Below are 2,389 nucleotides of genomic sequence, written 5' to 3'. Positions count from 1 at the left end.
TTTTATTTTAATTTAATGATTAAATGAATCGTATATCATCACTAAGACCATGAAAGAGACAAGAGAGCTGTTAGAGGGATGACAGAACCGTAAGAGAGCAAGAAAATTGTGACAGAGATAAGAAAGTCGTGGAAAAGACGAGAAACTCGTGAGAGAGACAAGAGAGCTGTGAGAGAAATGAGGGTACCGAGAAAAAAACAAGAAACTTGTTAGAAAGACGAGAGTCTTGAAAGAGAGGTAAAAGCCGTAAAAAAGACGAGAAAGTCGGGAGAGAGATGAGAGTTCTAAAAAAGAGATGAGAAAGCAGAGAAACAGACGAGAAAGATGTGAGGAATTCGAGAGAGCCGTGAGAAAGATAAGAAAACTGTAGAAGAGACAAGAGAGTTGTGAGAGGGGCGAGAGTACTGAAAAAGAGACGTTAGAATTGTTAAAGAATCGAGAGAGTCATGAGAGAGATGAGGGTTCTGAAAAAGAGACGAGAAAATTGTTAAAGAGAGAGCTGTAAAAGAGACAAGAGAAAGACGAGAGTGAGGCGAGACCTAGAAGACATTTAATTCTTCGACGGCGACTACATAGACATTTACTTCCTTGACGGCAAAGATCTAAACAATACGTAGACACTTAGTTCCTCGACGGTAAACCCGTAGATACACATTTTCTCGACGGCGACCACGTAGACATTCTCTTCCTCGACGACGACCACGTAGATATTCACTTCCTCGATGGCGAAGACCTACATGACACGTAGACACTTAGTTCGTCGACAGCGAATACGTAGACACTCACTTCCTCGACAGCAAAGGCCTAAACAACTCTTAGACATTTACTTCATCGACGGCGAAGACCTAGACATCATCCGACACCTAGTTCCTCAACGGCAAGCACGTAAACACTCACTTCATCGACGGTGACTGTGTAGACATTCACTTCCTCGACCGCGAAGATCTAGATGACACTTAGACATTTAATTCCTCGAAGACAAACACGTAGACACTCACTTCCTCGACGACGACCACAGAGAGTTGTGAGTGAGACGAGAGTGTAGAGAAACAGACGAGAAAACCGTGAGAGAAACGAGAAAACCAAGAGAGAGACGTGGGACAAGATTGAAAAAAGGGACAAGATTGAAATTTTGCAAAGAAAAAGACGACGACGATGATATAGCAGACCAAAGAGACCATACAACATTAGAAATTTTAAGAAAATTTAACGAAGAAAAGAACGGCGAACAACAAAGGCGACAAAATTAGTAAATTATAGTCGAAAAGGGGGACAAGATTTAAATTTTAGCGAAGAAGAAGACGACGACGATGATATAGCAGACCAAAGAGACCATACAACATTGAAATTTTACGAAAATTTAGCGAAGAAAAAAACGGCGACAACAAAGGCGGCAAAATTATAAATTATAGATGTTGAGTAGCGGAGGGTGCTACCTTCCACGAGAGCCCCCCGGGAGAATGCTTCGGAGGAACGTGGACGAAGAAAATGAATACTTTCTTCTGAACTGTGTATTTATTTGCACTCAACGGCCGGTCGTACGGCTTTCTTGCACAGAACAACGTCTTTACAGTATCGCGCGTATGCGTACGATAGCTAGTACGCGTATCTGGATGAGACGGCGAATATATTTCGCGCTCGGATGGATAACGTGTCGCACGTGGCTGATATCGCGATCACGATCGATCCTGTTCTGGCGGAATCAATGGCGATGCCGGCAGCGCCGCATGCGCGAAGGGGGGCCGACGGGGCCCGAAATTAGCCAAATACAATGGCGTGGACGCCTCACGGAAAATTTCTACGCCGGAGCGAGCAAGTCCCTTCACGAGAAGGATATTAACGAGACGCGGTCAAAAAGCGTATCGAACACGCTGTCCCCCTTGAAAGGAACAACTTTCAATATGTTGCATGAAAAGGAACAACCTTCAATATGTCGTATACGGCTACAATAACATAAGTAAATAATATTGCTCAAACAGTGTAGCGCTGTCGAAGGATGAGCTCAAAAGGGATCTTGGAGCTAACAATCGTAAAAATAAAAAATACGTCGTTGACATGCTTTGACAAAACTTATAACTAATTACGCGCTTTTATAAATACGGAGAATATGACTTATCTTAATAATGCTGAGGGAATATGATACCTTAATATTAAATGAATACATATATCGCGACGCAACTTACAATTAGTATCAAATGAATATACGTTTATCTTAAACTTCTAAGGGCAGTATCGCCAATTTCGATAGTGGTCTTACAAAAATACCTTTCGCAGTCTTGACAGTGGCAGTTCTCGCGACCTTATCAGAGCCGGGATGGATATCCTGGACGCGCCCTAAAGTCCATTGCAACGGTGCTAGGTTTTGCTGTTTTATTAACACCATTTGATT

At 42.6% G+C, this 2,389-nt stretch overlaps 1 protein-coding gene across 1 annotated transcript in view; it reads right to left on the bottom strand.

The window, feature by feature from the left end:
- LOC105449137 (odorant receptor 43a-like) overlaps positions 1 to 2,383 on the bottom strand; it is a 4,330-nt gene extending 1,947 nt beyond the window's left edge. Inside the window, exon 1 of the mRNA XM_011688140.1 lies at positions 2,266 to 2,383. Within this exon, the coding sequence (XP_011686442.1) occupies positions 2,266 to 2,383 (118 nt within the window). The remainder of the gene's footprint in view (positions 1 to 2,265) is intronic.
- Positions 2,384 to 2,389: the final 6 nt, after the last annotated feature.

This window comes from Wasmannia auropunctata, unplaced genomic scaffold (assembly GCF_000956235.1).
Source record: "Wasmannia auropunctata unplaced genomic scaffold, wasmannia.A_1.0 LD336078.1, whole genome shotgun sequence".
Classification (NCBI taxonomy): domain Eukaryota; kingdom Metazoa; phylum Arthropoda; class Insecta; order Hymenoptera; family Formicidae; genus Wasmannia; species Wasmannia auropunctata.
Note: the sequence above shows the minus strand (reverse complement) of the source record. Positions and strands in the feature narration are given on the sequence as shown.